The sequence below is a fragment of the Prionailurus viverrinus genome, chromosome A1 (assembly GCF_022837055.1).
Source record: "Prionailurus viverrinus isolate Anna chromosome A1, UM_Priviv_1.0, whole genome shotgun sequence".
NCBI lineage: Eukaryota > Metazoa > Chordata > Mammalia > Carnivora > Felidae > Prionailurus > Prionailurus viverrinus.
The window spans coordinates 157180136-157200058 of NC_062561.1; the positions used below are offsets into that span (position 1 = coordinate 157180136).

At 38.8% G+C, this 19923-nt stretch overlaps 1 protein-coding gene across 3 annotated transcripts in view; it reads right to left on the minus strand.

Moving 5' to 3' along the window:
- KIAA0825 (KIAA0825 ortholog) overlaps positions 1-19923 on the minus strand; it is a 385582-nt gene that overhangs the window by 212623 nt on the left and 153036 nt on the right. For 2 of the 3 annotated variants that reach the window (XM_047877364.1, XM_047877370.1), the window contains exons 15-16: positions 8436-8615; positions 774-998 (exon numbers count right to left, since the gene is read on the minus strand). In XM_047877364.1, the coding sequence (XP_047733320.1) occupies positions 774-998; positions 8436-8615 (405 nt within the window). Of the gene's footprint in view, positions 1-773; positions 999-7212; positions 7400-8435; positions 8616-19923 lie in introns of those variants that run through there. The other variant, XM_047877379.1, reaches the window with a different exon arrangement.

The window sequence follows — 19923 nt, forward strand, 5'->3', positions numbered from 1 at the left end:
CTGAGCCACGCAGGCGCCCTCAAAAAGTTTTATTTTAAAAGTCCTAAGAAGATTCATTCATATGTCTATATAATATACATAATAAAACATTACATGTTTTGTAATGCAGAAACACATAGGTGCAAAGAAACCATTTAAGAAGATAGCACTTAATTAATAAAATAAATCAATAATGTAACTCATGTTCTAAAATACACTTAATAGATGCACTGCCCCTAATAGGAACAATGCACGGAATTCAGAACCATAGGTATTGGGGGAAATTACTCTGTCAAAAAACTATATAGGTACTCAATGAAGTGCTATTTTTGACCTAAAGGCTACACAAGTAGGTCTGTTAACAAGAAAAAAGAAAGTTATAATTAGTGGTGGCAGAGGGAAAAACTTCAAGGAAAGAACATTAAACATCAGAGCAATATTCTTGAGAGTATGAATTTTAGATTACTCAACAGATTTGAGGTAAGTTAGTCACAATCATCGACTAATGTGTGAATACTAACATGAACACAACATATCACAGAAAATTCTGAGCTGATAGTTAAATAAAGAAGATGACCGTTTGAGTCATTTCCCTTTCTAGTTTCCTTGGTCATAAGGCTCATAGTAAAAAAAAAAGAAAAAAAAATTACAGGTCCCAAATACATAGAAATGGCGGGAAAAGGACTAACATAGTTTACAAATCTTATAATTTTTAGAATTTTACTTGATTTCATATCTTAGAAAATTGCTTCTTCAAGGATGGGTTCTTACAAAAAAAAATAATAATAAGGTACCTTTGCTTGATTCTTTCCTCTTAGTTTCTTTTGGAGTATAATTCCATTCCTTTGGAATGCTCTCACGCAAACGTTCAGGAACACTGTGCTTGTTTAGGTTGGGTCCACAGTTTCTCCCAGACCTCATCACAAATACTATCTGCTGTACAATGTCCTTGATAGCATCAGTCAGTGCCAATCTCAAGCATCGGATGACCTCTGGCTCGGACTCCATGCATGTTGAGACTTTAAAATCAGACAGCATATTATAGTTAGCAGAATCTGGCAATATTTTGTGCCTTATTTAATTGGGAATTCAGTTTCTCATTAGCTAGTTTAAAGCCATAGAAAAGAAGAGCTGTTTTTAACCTTGAAATCACATAATTAATAAACAGTCCATAAAAATTTTAAAAAAATTCTTCTTAGTAATAAAGAAAATGGCAATTAAAATAACAGGGAATAACAGTATTTGCTTGTGGTCTGCAACTCTAATGGTGGAAATTGAAGTTGTATGATTTTCTTAGATGATAACTTGGCAATAATACCAAATCTGTAACATTTTGCTTACCTGTTAACTCATTTATTCCTTCTCTGGACCTTATCCTAAGAAATTAATTATAATCATGTAAAGGATATAAAGGAAAATTGAAAATAATCTTAATGTCCAATAATCATCAGTTATTTAAGTAGCTAAGATATATCCATCAACACAATAAAGCCATATATTGTGTAGTAAAAAATAAAAATAAAGACATGTTAGGAAAACTATGACATGTTATTTTTATTACATACACACTATACCACACACACACACACACACACACACACACACACACACACACAAAAGAATTAAAAGATGCATTCTCCAGGTTAATGGTGATTATCAATGCCTGATGGGATTTCAGGTATTTTCCTCCTCCTTCCCTCTTTCTTCTTTTACTTTTCCTTCTTTTCTATCCTCCCATCCTCCCTTCTTTTCTTCTTTCTGCTATCCTACCTTCTTTCTGATAATATAGATTACCAACCATTAATATGTATTACTTGTGTGATAAATGCAATAAAATTTTATTATTTTTTTAATATGACAGGAAAGTCTTGGGATAACCACTTGAATCAACACAGAAGAGTACCCATATGTTTTTCCCCCCAAAATTTGAGGTGATATTTCTTTTTTTTCTTAATTTATTTAAATAATCTCTACATCCAACATGGGGCTCTAACTCATGACCCTGAGGTCAAAAGTTGCATGCTCTTCTGACTGAGTCAGTCAGGCACTCCAAGGTAATATTTCCCAAGTGACTCAATCCATTATTAAAACCAGCATGCTGGGGCACCTGGGTGGCCCAGTCAGTTAAGCGTCCAACTTTGGCTCAGGTCATGATCTCCTAGTTCATGTGTTTGAGCCCCACGTCGGGCTCTGTGCTCACAGCTCAGAGCCAGGAGCCTGCTTCAGATTCTATGTCTCCCTCTCTCTCTCTCTCTGCCCTTCCCCACTCACGCTCTGTCTCTGTCTCTCAAAAAATAAATAAATTTAAAAAAATTTTTAATGTTTAAAATAAAATCAAGGTATTACAAATGATAGAGAAAATAACAGCCCTATCTCAAAGAATTATTTTAAAATTATATGAATTAATTTGTGTTAAGCAACTAGCACATAGTAGGCACTATGTGCACCATGTAAACCTATGTTATTGTTATTTTACCTAAGAGGAATTTTCTGTAAAGTTTGCAATATTATATTATAGGGTGCCCAGTGTTTTTTGATGCAGGGTTCTGCAACAAGTTGAGCATGGGATAGTATAGGGAGGATCAAGCAATATCCACAGATGCCTACAGTAGGGATAAGATACAGATGTAGCAAGAAGAGAAGGAAATATAGGAAGAGAGAATAGAGAAGAAAAAAATAGTAAGTGACGAGCCCTTCTGGTTTCTGGCTCTGCATATAAAGAGCTTAGAAGTTGCCTCTCTGTCCTACAACAAGTAAATAGCTGAACAGATGGAAAAATCAACAAGTCTTCTTGGATCTGTAGAGAGGTGGGGACATAAGGCAAACCACCGCCTCCAAGATTGGAGTGATGGACAGCAAATACAGGGAGTCACAGTTTACTGGAGTGGAGACTCATAAGCAGAACCTACCATGGGAACCAGTGCCAAAGTAGGAAGTCTGAACTGTAATTGATGAATTGCTGGAGGCTCAGTGTGGACAAGTCTGAGAGTTAAAATTCAATGGGAACCCTGTTATGTGGAGGCTGCCACACTTTTGTGAGTTTTGTCTCTGTGAGTTCAACTAGTTGCCCATATTAAATGTCAGAGAAAAATCCCCAAGAGCTTCCAGCAAGGGAAAAGGAAAAGGAACATTTTGAAATAAGTCAGAGCACTCTGTTCTTCTTCAGGGTTGCCCTCAGGAGAAACTACTAAAATAGAGCCTAACCAACTGGGGTATTATCAGAGTCTAACTGACCTAGAAGAAGGGAAATACCCAATTTCAGCCCACTCTAGCTATACTCTCCTACATGGAATGGGAGAAAAAAACTGAGAAACACTTATGAAGTACATCATCCAGAGGCACAGGTCCACTAAAAGACCTAATCATAGCACCATAGAATGCTTCCCATCCCTCCCCCACTTTTCCACCACATCACTAAAACCCTCTTTACACCAGTTTCTTTTACCCAATACATCATGTCCAACTTCCAAGAAAAATTACAAGACATACTAAAAGGCAAAGAACACAGTTTTGAAAGGAGAAAACATCAGAAACAGACATGGAAATCAGAATTACCAGACCAGGAATTAAAATAACTTTGATTACTTTGCTAAGGGCTCTAATGTATAAAGTAGACAGCATGCAAGAGCAAATGGGCTATGTAAATAGAGAAATGGAAATCTTGAGAAAGAACCAAAAAGAAATACTAGACATCAAAAATACTGTAACAAAAATGAAGAATGCCTTTCCTGGGCTTATTAATAGACTGGACATAGCTGAGAAAAGAATTCTGAGCTTGAGGATATCTCAATAGGAACCTCTAAAACTCAAAAGCAAAGAGATCAAAGTCTGAAAAAAAAAAAAAAGAAGAACAGAATATCCAAGGACTGTGGGACAACTACAAAAGATGTAATATGTGTAATGGGAATAGCAAAAGGAGAAGAAAAAGAAAAGATCAGAAGAAATATTTAAGACAATAATGACCGAGAAGTTCCCCTCAAATTACTATCAAACACAAACCACAGATCCAGAAAGCTCAAAGAACACCAAGCAGAATAAATACTTAAAACTATACCTACACATATCATTTTCAAACTACAAAAAAAAAACAAAGGCAAAGAAGTACTGAAAAAAGCCAGAGGGAAAAAAAAATTACCTTACCTACAGAGGAACAAAGGGACGAATTAACATCCAGCTTTTTAGAAACCATGCAAACAAGAAGACAGTGGTGTGAGATATGTAGGAGTATCAAGGGGAAAAATAAAAAACAAACAAAAAAACCCAAACGACCTAGAATTCTATGCCCTGCAGAATTATCCTTCACAACTGAAGGAGAAATAAAGACTTTCTCAGACAAACAAATATTGAAGACATTAGTTGCCAGTAGACCTGTCTTACAAGAAATGTTAAATGAAATTCTTTAGAGTAAAAGGAAATAATACAAGAGTGAAAACTCAGATTTACATAAAGTAAAAAAAAAAAAAGACATTAAAGAAGGAATAAGTGAAACCCTTGAGAAAGTCGGGATAGAAGGAACATACTTAAAGATCATAAAAGCCATTTATGAAAAGCCCACAGCTAACATCATCCTCAATGGGGAAAAACTGAGAGCTTTTTCCCTGAGATCAGGAACACGACAAGGATGCCCACTCTCACCGCTGCTGTTTAACATAGTGCTGGAAGTTCTAGCATCAGCAATCAGACAACAAAAGGAGATCAAAGGCATCAAAATTGGCAAAGATGAAGTCAAGCTTTCGCTTTTTGCAGATGACATGATATTATACATGGAAAATCCGATAGACTCCACCAAAAGTCTGCTAGAACTGATACAGGAATTCAGCAAAGTTGCAGGATACAAAATCAATGTACAGAAATCAGTTGCATTCTTATACACTAACAATGAAGCAACAGAAAGACAAATAAAGAAACTGATCCCATTCACAATTGCACCAAGAAGTATAAAATACCTAGGAATAAATCTAACCAAAGATGTAAAGGATCTGTATGCTGAAAATTATAGAAAGCTTATGAAGGAAATTGAAGAAGATTTAAAGAAATGGAAAGACATCCCCTGCTCATGGATTGGAAAAATAAATATTGTCAAAATGTCAATACTACCCAAAGCTATCTACACATTCAATGCAATCCCAATCAAAATTGCACCAGCATTCTTCTCGAAACTAGAACAAGCAATCCTAAAATTCATATGGAACCACAAAAGGCCCCGAATAGCCAAAGGAATTTTGAAGAAGAAGACCAAAGCAGGAGGCATCACAATCCCAGACTTTAGCCTCTACTACAAAGCTGTCATCATCAAGACAGCATGGTATTGGCACCAAAACAGACACATAGACCAATGGAATAGAATAGAAACCCCAGAACTAGACCCACAAACGTATGGCCAACTCATCTTTGACAAAGCAGGAAAGAACATCCAATGGAAAAAAGACAGCCTCTTTAACAAATGGTGCTGGGAGAACTGGACAGCAACATGCAGAAGGTTGAAACTAGACCACTTTCTCACACCATTCACAAAAATAAACTCAAAATGGATAAAGGACCTAAATGTGAGACAGGAAACCATCAAAACCTTAGAGGAGAAAGCAGGAAAAGACCTCTCTGACCTCAGCCGTAGCAATCTCTTACTCGACACATCCCCAAAGGCAAGGGAATTAAAAGCAAAAGTGAATTACTGGGACCTTATGAAGATAAAAAGCTTCTGCACAGCCAAGGAAACAACCAACAAAACTAAAAGGCAACCAACGGAATGGGAAAAGATATTCGCAAATGACATATCGGACAAAGGGCTAGTATCCAAAATCTATAAAGAGCTCACCAAACTCCACACCCGAAAAACAAATAACCCAGTGAAGAAATGGGCAGAAAACATGAATAGACACTTCTCTAAAGAAGACATCCGGATGGCCAACAGGCACATGAAAAGATGTTCAGCGTCGCTCCTTATCAGGGAAATACAAATCAAAACCACACTCAGGTATCACCTCACGCCAGTCAGAGTGGCCAAAATGAACAAATCCGGAGACTATAGATGCTGGCGAGGATGTGGAGAAACGGGAACCCTCTTGCACTGTTGGTGGGAATGCAAATTGGTGCAGCCGCTCTGGAAAGCAGTGTGGAGGTTCCTCAGAAAATTAAAAATAGACCTACCCTATGACCCAGCAATAGCACTGCTAGGAATTTATCCAAGGGATACAGGAGCACTGATGCATAGGGCCACGTGTACCCCAATGTTCATAGCAGCACTCTCAACAATAGCCAAATTATGGAAAGAGCCTAAATGTCCATCAACTGATGAATGGATAAAGAAACTGTGGTTTATATACACAATGGAATATTACGTGGCAATGAGAAAAAATGAAATATGGCCTTTCGTAGCAACGTGGATGGAACTGGAGAGTGTGATGCTAAGTGAAATAAGCCATACAGAGAAAGACAGATACCATATGGTTTCACTCTTATGTGGATCCTGAGAAACTTCACAGGAACCCATGGGGGAGGGGAAGGAAAAAAAAAAAAAAGAGGTTAGAATGGGAGAGAGCCAAAGCATAAGAGACTTAAAAACTGAGAACAAACTGAGGGTTGATGGGGGGTGGGAGGGAGGAGAGGGTGGGTGATGGGTATTGAGGAGGGCACCTTTTGGGATGAGCACTGGGTGTTGTATGGAAACCAATTTGTCAATAAATTTCATAAAAAAAAAAAAATAAAAGAAGGAATAAGTGTTGGTAATATAAAAAAATTTTATTTTTCTTATTCATAATTGATCTAACAGATAAGTTTGTTCAAAATAATACCAACAAGTACTCACTTATGTATATATATCTTATATATAACTGTACAAAAGTGGAGTCCCTTGTGACCACTGTAAGGTCTCAGGTTCCAGAAAATATTCAAGACCCAGAGGATATTTAATGCTTATGGAGAAACAATTTATACAAAGACCAAGGATATTGCACCAATCTGAAATTCTGATCCTTTAAAACACCCTACACAATTCAGGCTGTATTAATATGTGTAACACTTGTTTCAAGAGACTTGTCTGACCTGGTGGAGAAGGGTTTGCTCAATGTGTATGTGAAGAGAAGACTAATGAGGAGAGAGTAGCAGTTTCACTTTCTCATGGCAGCACCTGAAGGCCATTGGTATCTTCAGTACAATGTTGTGCTAAGTGACAAAATGGTTCAAGAACTTAAGTGTTGAAGGACAAATAGTGGTTGAAGCATGTGGGTCAACAATTCTTTGTCATCTTGTGAGAGAATTCGGCTCTCACTTCACCTGAATAACTAAAAACCGGAGTGGTAGGGCTTCCAAGGTTATTTTTCTTTCAGTTCCATAAGGTCTACATCAGAAGTAATTCAGTCTTTTTAACTGGAAAACTGTCCCTCCTTTGGGTAAAGAGATCACAGTAGGAAATACATGGAAACTAGGAGATAAAATTTTAAGAGGAGATAATTATTAGGGTGTCTTAAGTGATAGATTCAGGTTTTAAAAATCATTATACAGTTATCTATTGGTATTTTTCAGGTATAATGACCAAAAGATGTAACATAATAACCTTAAACTAGCTAAAAAGATATTCAAGTAGTATCTAGAGGATAGTCAGAGTCCTGGAAGAGTGAAACCATGAATATGAGCAAGTTAGATTTTTTTATATGGATCCTAGGAAATATTTCATGGAAATGTAGTTTCTGAAACAGTGTATAAAAATGTTTGTAGGTTGAAAGCCAAATGTAAATGATGTAAATGGTTAAGGGACTAACAGTATAACCACTAGGTTCTCAGTCTTTGTTTTCCCAAGATATTAATAAGTATGTAATTTAAGGCAGGATATTAAGTATAGAACAAGGTGAGAATCTATTCATCTGGCCCCAAGGTAGGGCAACCCATGAACACTTTCTAGTTACATATGCAACTTGCAACATCCATTCTATGTAGACAGAAGAACAATACAAATGGAAAAACATATTGTTCCCAAAGGAACAAGAAGACATACTTGCCTTATAGAGACACAGGTGCTGTGGTCGTAATAAACACCTTTTACGTTTAAAGAAAATGACTAGTAGTTTTGTGCATTGGTTTGCCAAAAAATGCATCCAAGAATAATATGTCACTAATGTCTTACTTGCTCAAGAGCAAAACATAATCTATGGTAAATATTAAACTAAATTTTTATGAGGGGACAGTTCCTAATAATAATTTAAAAAGAAAATCTGCATTACATAATTTCTCTCCTTCTCCCTCCCTTGCACCTTGTCCCAAGCATATTATATTTTGATAGGACTGAATGGTTAATGATTCCCCAAAGAAACTGTTATGCTTAAAAAAAAAAAAATGTGTGATAAACTTTTACAAATAATAGACTCAACAAGAGCGATATCAATAAAACTTTCAAAGCATCTTTAAAGATATATTTAAGTATCCATAAAACACTTCTTTTGCAAACAGTAAATTTTTCATACCTGGAATGTTATATAGAAAGTTCCATAATTGTTCTTCTTCCATGTAGCTCACAAAAACATTTCCAAATGTTTGTGGAGAAAAATTGCAATGGTACAATACTTTAAAGATGGTTTCTATTAAGCTGGATCCTTGGTTCAGATTATCATCTGTATCAGAACCTTGCTCTTGAAAGGTACATTCTTGGAAAGAATAAAATTAATTTAGTAAGATAGGTATCAGTGAATGTGATTAAATTCTTGTCACTTACCCAAGCATATTGCAGTAAAACTGTATTTGATTAATATTTACATAATAAGAGAAATGCCATATTCTTTCAGAGTAATGGCCCATCAAACTGAATATTGCTACTGAGATACTTAGGATATTTGTAGGGGGGAAAATGTGAGAAGGGTCACAATGACATGACCTCAAAGAAAGAGAGAGAGAGAGAGAGAGAGAGAGAGAGAGAGGAAGGGAGAGAGTGAATCACAAGCAAGCTCCATGCTGTCAGGGCAGAATCCAATGTGGGGCTTGCAGTGAGATCATGACCTGAGCTGAAATCAAGAGTCAGCCACTTAACCAACTGAGCCACCTAGACACCCACCAAGGTGAGTTCTAAGTCGGACCTCACCAACTGTCTAAGAAGGTCTGGATGGAGGGTGAGCCTCAGCTGATTTCAAATGTTTCTAAGGTTGGTGTCCTAGAAACCTGGTGAAAACCAATACCTTTTCGAGGCACTCCTCCACAAACCTTGGTCTTTCCCAGCTTGCACATTTCCTACACTTTAGGGCTTTTCTTCTGCGTTCCCTTTCATTCTTCTATTTCCCATTCCTTTCAAGAAGACTCCGCTAGGGTTCTATTCTTTTAACCTTCTTCTTAAGTTCGTCCCTTCCCTGCTCCTCCACATGCAGGTCTAGCCCTTTCCTTTTTCTTTCCCTCAGCCTTCTGGACAAGACACTTGTTTGTTTAATGGAAAATCTCCCAGGTGTGTCTTCAATCGTGAAAGACAAATATCAAGGAGTTGTAGATCTGTCTAGAGCATCCACTGTTCAAACAAAGGTCATCCACTTAGCCTAATCTTCCTCAGTCAATATTAATACCCAAGAGGTATTTTCCCATCCGATCTACAACTAACCCAGGCCTGCACTCTCTTATTGTTCTCCCTTTAATATGAGTCACACTCCTGTCTTTCTCCACACTTCTAGCTAAGGAAGGAGGACTCTTCTCAGTGGTGATTTTGGGGCCAACCTGACCACAGGGAGTTGCATTCTGGACTGCTCTCCTCCTCATTAAGGCTATGAGGGCTGGTTCTGCCATTGCAAGGGAGTTCCGTGGCTTTCAGCTCTGTTGGTGGCTTGGGGAGGTGGGAAGGGGGCAGCTAGGGCAGTTGGAGGGACAGAAGGATCATCTTAATTCTGGAAAATGAGGCTGTGTGGGCAAGCCATATTTAAAGCCATATTTTCTGACCCAAACAATAATAAAGCTGCTATTTTGAATTCCATCTGGCTCCCCTCTATCTATCAAATGTTTCATACCTTCTATAAACAAATACAAGAATTGAAAACAGATTGCCTTTTCAGTAACACTGAAGGGCTCTTTTCACTGCAGACATTAACTAGAACTAAACTTGTTAGCGCTTCAAAAGAGGGTAGTATCTGGGGAGGAGCTCCCCCACCAACCCCACCAGGAGCCTGTGTTTACTGCTACCACAGATTTACACATACATGGTGCACTAGCACTTTGCTTTCCAAGACTGCTTAATTTTTACTTTCTACAAAAATGCTGTTAATGACAAGCTCCTGCTGAGTCACTAAAATGGATTTGGCAGCAATGTTGGTGAAGAGAGTGCCATCAGCTGAGGGACGCTGAATTAACCAGGCTCTAACGAGCATCCCTAACCAAAGGGAAGAGGCTGAAAGACTCACTTTAGACATAGATGTTAGAGAGAAAGTGCAGGGATAGAAAATGTAGCCTATAAAACCAGGATTCAACACCTAAAACACCAGGCTGGTAAATTGATACCTGAGAAAAAGGGGGTGGAGTGTCATGTGAAAATGGCTTCAAAGAAGCACTAAATTTGAAAATCACAGCCTAGTTCACTGTAAAAATTAATAACAATAAAATTGAAACCTGACTTGAAAATTGGTTTGGAGTCTACTGCATAAAAGGTAACAATAGATACAAAGATCTGCCATTTATTTACAAGTTTTCAGTTAAACGTGACTTGATTATTACTTTTTCCTCCCTCAATGCATTCTTATTTTGGCAAAATTTAAATTTTAAAAACAAAGTCTCATGAAATGGGTCTATGAATTAAACTACAAAGACAAAACAAAACAAAACAAAATCATTCTTTTTCAGAGATTTTCTTTCCCAAGTCTTTCCTGGGAATTATTTTCCTGCTTTCTGTTCTAAAATTCTCATACGCAAATTAAAGCACTTACAACATTTTCTATGCTGTTTTCCTCAATACCCAAATAAACTAAACATCAGATTTCTACCTCTTTTGAACAACCACAGTCCCAAATTCAGGGCTGTGATAAATGGTGAGATGGGAGACAGGCCTTTATTGAATACCCACAATGGTGCTGGCTCTCTGCTCACTGTTTTGCACGTATTTACCTATTTATCTTGATCCTCACAAAAACTCTACTAAGTGTATATATTTTTTAAATGTTTATTTTTTAGAGAGAGTGCACGCGCAAGTGCCAGCGAGCAAAGGAGGGGCGAGAGAGAGGGAGACACAGAATCTGAAGCGGGCTCTGCACTGACAGCAGAGAGCCCCATGCATGGCTCAAACTCAGGAAGTGCGACATCATGACCAGAGCCTAAGCTGGACACTTAACCAACTGAGCCACCCAGGCGCCCCAAAAATCTACTAAGTGTAGATTATCTCTGTTGAGGGAGCCTGAGGCAAGCTGAGGGCAAAACACAAACACAAGCTAGCACCGCCCTGCCCCGCCCGCCCAAGGTGGGATTCGTGTGATATTCCTTGGACACCTCTGGCTGCACAAAAACAAGAAAGGACAAAAAACAAATGGTTAATCTGATTAAGAGTCTCCACCAGTTTACCAGAAAAAGGCAATCCTATCAAAAGCCTAAAGTCCGGGAACTCCTACTGTCAACGTTAATGCTTTTGTTAGGGGGGAAAACAACCTTAACTTGACAATAGGTAGGCTTCCAGTAAGTCTTTAGCATGTGAGAGTCTCTTTGGAAATTCCCTCTTGACTTTATCTCCCCAGACTCCATAAAACGGTGCCCCACAGTTACAGTGCAGCTTTTCCTGCACCTTGGTCCTGTCTCCGGGCTTTAATAAAATCACCTTTTTGCACCAAAGATGTCTTTAAGAATTCTTTCTTGACCATCGGCTCTGGACCCCACAAACCCCCCACCACCCCAAAACTTCATCAATCTCCATTTTTTTTTGACAAATAAAGAAAATAAGTCTTTTTTTTTTAATTTTTTTTTAACGTTTATTTATTTTTGGGACAGAGAGAGACAGAGCATGAACGGGGGAGGGGCAGAGAGAGAGGGAGACACAGAATCGGAAACAGGCTCCAGGCTCTGAGCCATCAGCCCAGAGCCTGACGCGGGGCTCGAACTCATGGACCGCGAGATCGTGACCTGAGCTGAAGTCGGACGCTCAACCGACTGAGCCACCCAGGCGCCCCGAGAAAATAAGTCTTAAAGAGGCTGATGATAAATAAAATACGAAAGTTCTCTACAAGTCATCAAGAAAATAGCTACATTCAAGAGAGATTTATAATTGGACAATTGACTCCAGTGTCTTGAAAACTGATCATCTTTATAGAGAAGGCACAGGTAATTCTGTGTATTTGAAAATTATTATGTAATATCTACAAATTTATAAATGTAGATAGGCAAACCTCTTTGAAACAGTTTTGGCTCTATCTACCTGTATCTACTAGGGTTCCTCTCCATACTTTTTATAAGATAAGATTTTCTCCAAAGTGCATTTCATGGTATGTTAATGTAGTAGCCCATATGTTCTGGAAGTGCTGGCTTCAACAATATTAAATAGTTTTGTTTTCTGCAGCATTTCTCAGAGCCTTTAATTATTCATGAGCCCTGTGCCTCTCCAAGAAGGGATTTTAGTATATAGTGTTTTAAAACATTTTTGACCATAAAACCTTTTTCTAGTATTACATTTAGCAGGAGTACTATTCTATAAAACTGAATCTCGGAATCCTGGCTCTACTGTTTACAAATAGACTCTTAAATTAACTTCAAGCCCTTTACGTTTGCAAATGAAAGTGAACATTTCAAATGAAAAAGGAAGCAAGGTAGAAAGAAGTGCAAAGTTTTACTCTGCATAAGGAGATTGCCAATTTGAAAAGAAATCTGGTCACCAAAGTTGGACTTAATTTTAATTCAAATGAATCATTTTGGGGCAAAGAAGGATTTTGCTTTACCAGCAGACACTGGAAAGAATAACATGGGGCGCCTGGGTGGCTCAGTTGGTTAAGGGTCAAACTTTGGCTCAGGTCACGATCTTGTGGTTCACGAGTTCGAGCCCCGTGTCGGGCTCTGTGCTGACAGCTCGGAGCCTGGAGCCTTCTTCTGATTCTGTGTCTCCCTCTCTCTTTGACCCTCCTCTCATTCATGCTCTGTCTCTCTCTGTCTCAAAAATAAATAAATGTTAAAAAAAAAATCTAAAAAAAATAAAAAAATAACAAAGCACAGCCAAAAGAGGTCTTGAAAAACCGATTCTTAGCCCACAGATTTATATCAGGTTCTAACCATCTGATTAAGAAACATAATGAAATTATACGACTGGCAGGCACCTTACAAGGAGGTCAGTAAATATTTGGTCAATAAATGAATAAACATTTGTTGAGTCAATGAATAAAAAGTCTTCTAGCATTCATGACAATGGTGACCTAGCTTCTTTTTGAATATTTACAGTGGTGAGATTTCCATTACCATTCCAGGCAGCTGTCCCACTGCTGGACAGCTCAAGTTATGATACGAAAAGATAGGATTCAGGAAGCATAGAGGGAAAGGTTCGGACCTGAGGTCCCTGGGTGGGGAAAACCACATATTTTGGAACAATGCTGGGCATGACTGACCATAGCAAACTTCCTTGGGGGTAAGTTCCTCTTAAGCATGTAACAGACACCACCTACTCCCCCTCATGTTCCCATCAGGAATTTGACAAAAGTCCTGACTATAAAAATAAGTAGTAGACCATAGAACGGTACAGCCATAGACCATTATGGAAATGGGCCAATTAAAAAGAAATGCCTAGGCATTTAGAGTTACCTAGCCAATAAGGGTAGAACCTGAGAAGGAAAGTGGGGGAAGGGGAGCACCCCACCCTCACCACCAAAACCCGATTTACAAAAGACCCCTGCCTATTCTCACAGGCATTCACTTTCCAATGCCCCCTCTCTGTTAAGACAGCTTTCATACTATTCTTACTTTCTGTAAGAAAGTAATAAACTTTTGCCTGCTGCTCCTTTTATTCTGTGTCCACCTCTTTATTCTTGGAAGCAGGGAGTCAAGGGACCCTAGGTATTGAGGTAAAGAATACTGAAACAAAGTTACCAAGCTGTTTTTCATTTTTAAGAAACATTACACGATACTGTTATCAGAAAGGGGTATAGAAATCTACTCTCCTCTCTTTAGTAGATAAAGAAAAGAAGCACAGAGTTGTAAACAATTTCCTCAGGTATCATTAGGGATGAGAATTCAGGTTTTCTGACTGACAGAGTGACAGCCAAATCCATCTCCTTCCAACTTATTCCCAAGTATTTCTACTTGCTGACGTGGACAGCTTTTTTTTTTTTTTTTTTTTTTTTTTTTTTTTTACATTCAGACTTAAAATATTCGAAGATAGCTATCCTGCCTCTTCTAGTCTTTTCTTCTCCAAGTTATACATACCCAGTTCACTTAAGCAAGGTATGGCCTAGGGTAACATCTTAGCAGTTTCAATCTTTTTCTTTTTTTTTAAGTTTATTTATTTTTGAGAGAAAAAGACAGAGCATGAGTGGAGGAGGGGCAGAAAGAGAAGGAGACACAGAATCTGAAACAGGTTCCTGGCTCTGAGAGGTCAGCACAGAGCCTGATGTGGGGCTCGAACTCACGAAATGTGAGATCATGACCTGAGCAGAAGTCAGATGCTTAACCGACTGAGCCACCCAGGGGCACAGTTTTCACTCTTAATGGGCAATCTCCCTTTAAACAAGTTGTGTCAAGCAAAGACCATGATATTTCAGGCAGGATCTGATGACCACTAAGCATAGGTGGATAACTGGTCCAAATTGTGCAGCTGGCAGCCCTAGGGAGTGAGAGGTAAGTTTTGAGCTCCACCTGGACCCCCAATACACAAGGTCCCTAAATGGCTATACGGTAAATCCAAGTCAAAGCTATTTCAAAGGGAAATTGTAGGCAGATATCAAGCCTATCTATCCAGTGGGAATGTCTACTCAGACCTTGGGAGAGAAGTTAAAATTGTCATGCTAGCAGTATGTGCAGGTCTCCTCTCCAGATGACTACACTGCAGAGAAGTACTAAAGCCACCGTGGGAGCCTGGGTGCTGTACAATATTCTAGAGCAAGGGTTGGCAAGCCCAGGGGACAAATCCAGACCGATGCCTGTTTTCAACAGACTGATTTCTGTTTCAAGCAAAGAATGATTTGTATGTTTTTAAATGGTTGGAAAAAAAAATCACAAGTAGGATATCCTTTGTGACACACAAAATTATGTAAAATTCAAATTTCTGTGTGCATAAATAAAACTTCTTTGGAATACAGCTGATGGGGCTCTGACATGCTACCTCAAATATGGTACCTAGGCATACTGAATATTTTAAATACTGGAAAGAGTTTGAGAAAACAGCAGAAGCAGGAAGGTCACTCTGACCTTCCCCCTGCTCTTCTCTCCTGAAACAGGACAGGTGCCCTCTCTATACCAGGAGGGTAAGGGCATCCCTGTTTCTGAAGTCAAAAGGATACTAAGAAGGATCCTAACAAATAGGCCCTGCTAAGTTTCCCCCAACTTACTAATTTCATACCCTTTGACCTATCATATTTCTCCATGACTGTCCATTCTTCATTGAACCTAGCATAAAAAGGCTCCAATTTAACTGTTTCTTTGGGTCACTCCTGTATCAGAAAGCAAGCAAGCAAGCAAGCAAGCAAGCAAGAAAGCACATGGGCAGCTCAGCCAGTTGTGTCCGACTTCGGCTGAGGTCATGATCTCACACTATGTGAGTTCGAGCCCCGTGTAGGGCTCTGTGCTGAGAGCTCAGAGCCTGGAGCTTGCTTCTGATTCTGTGTCTCCCTCTCTCTCTCTGCCCCTCCACTGCTCACACACTCTCTCTCTCTCTCTCTCTCTAAGAAAAATAAACATTAAAGAATTTTTTAAAAGTGAATTTGTATTCTTTTTCCCCTGTTAATGTATCTTTGTCAGTTGAATTTTCAACCCATTCAGAAGCCCTAAGAGTGTTGAAGAAAACTTCTTCCTCCCCTACACAGCCATGTTCATTTGCTTATGACAGTGGTAGAGTTTGGTGGCTGTGACAGAAATGGTAGAGTTGACAAAGCCTGAAATGTTCACTATGTGGCCCTTTATACAAAAGTTTGCCAGCTCCCATTCTAGAATACTGGAAGAAAGTGTACATGTATTCCAAATAATCTAATAGTGAAGGACATCGTCCATCTACTCCCCAATAACTTACTTCAAGCAAGTAGCCATCCGCTCTTCAGAGCAGCCTTTGCCTATTACCCAGTCTGTCAATCTTTCTTCAGTCACTCTGTTTTATAAAAGCACTCCATGGCACTTATTAGCAGCTGAACTTATCCAATTTTTAATACCTCCTTACTTTATAAGGTCCGTCCTCTCCAATTTTCCCCAGCAATTAATCCTCCCGAATGTAAGGGCACTATGGCATGTCACATTTACCACTCTATCTCCAACTGAGAACAGTGCCTCGTACCTAGTTAGAGCCCATTAAATATTAGTCTAATAGAGAACATATTTGTAAAATCAAGTAACCGAAATTTTCAGACATTAATTCAAAAGAATGTTATTTCTTATTTCTAAGAATGAATACCTCCATAAAGTCTCATGTTTTTATTTTAGAAATTTATTTAAAAACAATCGATATACTGTCACAAAATAATGGCTCTTCTCTCTGCTAACAAGGACCACTTAAATATCAAGTGGGCAATTTATTCAATTTCTCTGAATCCAAGTTTCATCATTTGCAAAATGGTCCTAATAATCCAAGGGTCATAAATGAAATAATATGTTAAATCACTCTGAGTTGTTGGGGACAAAGATGCTACATAAATTCATGATAATAGTATCACTTGTAATATAATGCCCAATCATTTTGCAATGCTAACACTAGAAGCACATTAACTGCTAAAGAAGACACATGTTCCTATAGTTATATTAGACATTTTCTAGGTGCCATGAAGAGATAGAATATAAAATATTTCAGCCACTGTCAAGCCAGATTAGATTTGATTCCGTGGAAGAGAAGCATTATAGCAAAATTCATGCTCCCAGTCTCCCAAGCTGTGTGTGAAGGTTCCCAAGGAGTGTTACAATATTTAGAACTTGAGAATATTTATTTGCCCCAGTTCTCATCTTCATGTGCTAGCATCTTGACAGCTGCTCGGTCAATACCTTCTCAGGCACAAGGCCTTAAAGGAGAAACTCTACTTCCTAGGAAGCACTTAAATTTATGCTTAGACAGAGGGAAGGATTACTGACAAGCACAAGGAGAGACCACTGCATAGGGACCACAGGAGGAGTGATTAGAAAAGAAAAAATACATCAGATGTATTCTTCCAGGCATTCAGTATAAAAGAAGGAAAGAATCTAATACAAATTAAGCACCTACTAAGTGCCAAACAATGGTACTTCGTATTTACTTTCTTAAACCTTAAAATGAACACATAAGATCAATATTAGTACTCCATTTAAAAATGAATGAAACGGAATTGCTTCATGGAAATTTAATTGCCATTTATTCATTCACTCATTCATTCAATAAATGATTTCAAGTACACTCTATGTACTAAAGAGTCTAGAAGGAGGCCAAGCACTGCGGATACAATGCTGATCTATCTGCCCTCCTGGAACTTGCACGCACTGAGACAGACGTTAAGTACATAGTTACGTTAAGTACATAGTTACGTTAATTCAGCATTCGCTTAAAATTGTAACAAGTGTTACAAAAGGAATCATGGTAGGACCTTTTGGAACAATCAAAGATGACTTCCTAGGAAGTAATATTCAAGCTAAAAGAGGATTAGCGGCAGCCAGGAAAATGAAGAGGGAAGAGATTCTGGACACACAAAAACCACATTTCAAAGGTTCTGCAGCAGAAAAGAACTTGTCATATGGGCCAAGTGAAAGGTAGTTGGTGTTCAAGTACCTGTCTATTTTCTCACGACACTTCTGCAGGGCCCACAAATCTAGGATGCACAACCTAAACCAGAAAATGCATGTTAAGCTAGAGGAAAGTAGGATGCAGTATGTTGGATGAGTCAGCCACAGCCAGAGCACAATGGGCGTTGCTCATGTCTCAAGGAGAGGGTCCTTACCCTGTAAGTAGTGGGCAGTCACTAAAGGGATTTAGGAGGGGAGTGACATAATCAGATCAATACTGAGATCACGCTTTCTGACTACGTGACCTTCTAGATAAAATGGTTTATAAATATTCCTAGGTAAATATTGTCTCCTTACAAGCCAGTAATACACTGGAAAGACAAGCCACATAGTCAGATTCTTCGCCTTCTATAGCAACTATAGAAGGAGTCTATAGACTCTTTCTTAGACAGCCTTGCTACTCAAAAGGTGGGCCAGGGACCAGCAGCAGCAGGGGCGGCATCACATGGGAGCTTGTTAGAAATGGAGAGACCCAGGCCCATCCCCAAACCTATTGAATCAGAATCTGCAGTTTTAACAAGCTTCCCAGGTGACACATTTGCATTTTAAAGTCAAGAAGCTTTGTTTTACTTAATACCCTATAAACACACCACCCTCAGAGAAACTCAGCAGACCCTAGGCAATAAGTGATAAATGTTTCTGGGACTATAATAGTTCTACAGAGCCCACTGATACTCTTAAAAAAAATTTTTTTTGTGTTTAGTTATTATTTGAGAGAATGAGACAGAGCACGAGTGGGGATGGAGGAGAGAGAGAGAGGGAGACACAGAATCCGAAGCAGGATCCAGGCTCTGACCTCTCAGTACAGAGCTGGATACAGACCTCGAACCCACGAACCACAAGATCATGACCTGAGCTCAAGACTGGCGCTTAACCAACCGAGTCACCCAGGCACCCCAGAGCCCACTGACATTCTAAGCTAGTTCATCATCATTCTAGGACAGGATGGACACTTGGTTGGAAAAGACTAGGGCAAAAACACACAAATATGGTTCTACTGTTCCTAATAAGAATAGGGTACAAATCCAGAGAAGAAAAAAGACTGAACAAGTCGGAGTACAGATATCATCACCAGCAAAAGCAGCTTAGAACATCGACGTTAGGTACGCTGAGGGTATCAAGAGGGAGTATATTTTTACTTTTGGTCATCTCCTTCAAGACAGTCATAAAACAGCACTTTGCTCATACTTACAAAATAAAACAACACACACACACACACACACACACACACACACAGAGTGTATAACAAACACTAAGTTTCTGCCATAACAGTGCTCTCATTATGCAAAAAAAAAAAAATCAGGCTGATATTAACTGTAAAATAAGAATTTGAATTGATTCATTCATTTTAAGTCAACCGTCCCTTTGTCGTGGTAGCAACGTTTTTATCTAAGAGTTTTGTGTAATCTGTTTCTTGATTATCTTCACTTTGTTACAAGGCTGAAATGTACAATCTGTTTCTTGATTATCTTCACTTTGTTACAAGGCTGAAATGTACACACTGTGCGGTATACAGGCTCCTGACAGCTCCCAGGTTGTGCAGCCCTGCAATCTGGGAAACTCCGGTTCTGCGTAGATGCCAAGGGGTGTGGTGGGGGAAAGCACAATCTCTGGAAGCCAGCTGTCTGGCTTAAATCCCGCTTGGCCAATCACATGTGACTTGGACATGTGACTTAATGTCTTCGTGTCTCAGTTTCTTCATCTTTAAAATGGAGATGAAAATTGTCCCTACCACAGAGAGTTGTTTAGGAGGATTTGTTCACTGAACACATGTAAAGTAGTTACAATGTCTGGAACATGATAAACATTACGTATTTGCTTGCTTCGTGTTGTTATAGTCCAAGTGAAAACCACCAGAAACTCAGAAGTTTCACTAGGAGTCATTCTTGGGGCAATGGGCAAAGGAAAGAATGCTAGTCACACTTCATTCAAGTGTCACCAACAGGAAAAGGCCACCTGTTAACAAATATTTGTTCCTTTGTTGCCTCAAGAAACTGTTTGGGCCATGTGGTCTTCGTGAAGTAATTACCAAAACAATCACCCTAGGTTTTTAAAGTCAATAATCCAAAATAGTGTCTTACA